General features: G+C 58.7%; 1 protein-coding gene across 1 annotated transcript in view; it reads left to right on the forward strand.

Moving 5' to 3' along the window:
- Nucleotides 1-747, forward strand: part of ARHGEF1 (Rho guanine nucleotide exchange factor (GEF) 1) — a 16,886-nt gene extending 16,139 nt beyond the window's left edge. Inside the window, exons 28-29 of the mRNA XM_014531448.1 lie at nucleotides 47-149; nucleotides 414-747. Of these exons, the coding sequence (XP_014386934.1) occupies nucleotides 47-130 (84 nt within the window). The 3' untranslated portion in view covers nucleotides 131-149; nucleotides 414-747. The remainder of the gene's footprint in view (nucleotides 1-46; nucleotides 150-413) is intronic.
- Nucleotides 748-876: the final 129 nt, after the last annotated feature.

Raw genomic sequence — 876 nt, forward strand, 5'->3', positions numbered from 1 at the left:
GGGCTGACTCGGTGAGGGCCCCTCTCATGGATGACTCCCCAACCAGGAGGTGGAGGAGGAGTTTTGTCGCCTGCGACTCACCTTGTCTCAGCTGGGAGAGAACACTGTCCCCCAGTCTGGCTGCACCTGAGGCTCCCTGCCCCAGGCAGGTGAGTGGGGAGCTAGGGGGCTGAGCACTGCCCAGAAAAGGGGTACTAGGGGCCCCTCCACATCCGCTCCTCTCCCTGTCTTCCTTTTTCTGAATCTCCCCAGTCCACCTTCGCGTCTCTCCATCTCTGTCAGTTTCTGTTTCTCAGGCCATTTTTTGCTTTCTCCCCACCCTCCCTTTCTCTCCCCTTTTCCCATGTCTGTCTCTCTCTGTCTCTCCTCCTCTCCCTCCTCTCTCCTTCCTGCTCTTCTCCTACGTCCCCAAGGCCTTCTGCAAGATGGAGAGACGGGAGGACCACCACCCACTACTGCACAGCTGCCGCAGCATATGCACCCTGAGGGCCCACGGACAGGGCGCAGGCTTTCGGGCCAAGTCTGAGGGGGTCCAGCTGGGACCACTGCCGCCTCCACCCTCCCGCTGGCCTTGGCCTTCTGCTTGGGGGACTCAGGGCTTCATTCCCCGGGCACCACAGTGATCACCATTTCCCAGGCCATCCCAGTATTGCCTGGGGGGCCACCCCCCCATCTCCCACCCCCAAGTGCCTTTGCTCTGTTTTTATATCTTGGAGGTTTATTTTTAATATATATTATCTAAGAAGAGCTCTGTGTGGTGAGGTGGGCCCTGGCGTGGTGTCTGGAGCTCTCCAATTGGCATCCCCTGCCTGGGTCAGACCCACCGCGTTGCCTCTGTGCCTCTTGCCTTTCTCCACTTGTTCATTCATTCTATGT

Source organism: Myotis brandtii, unplaced genomic scaffold (assembly GCF_000412655.1).
Source record: "Myotis brandtii unplaced genomic scaffold, ASM41265v1 scaffold803, whole genome shotgun sequence".
Lineage (NCBI taxonomy): Eukaryota > Metazoa > Chordata > Mammalia > Chiroptera > Vespertilionidae > Myotis > Myotis brandtii.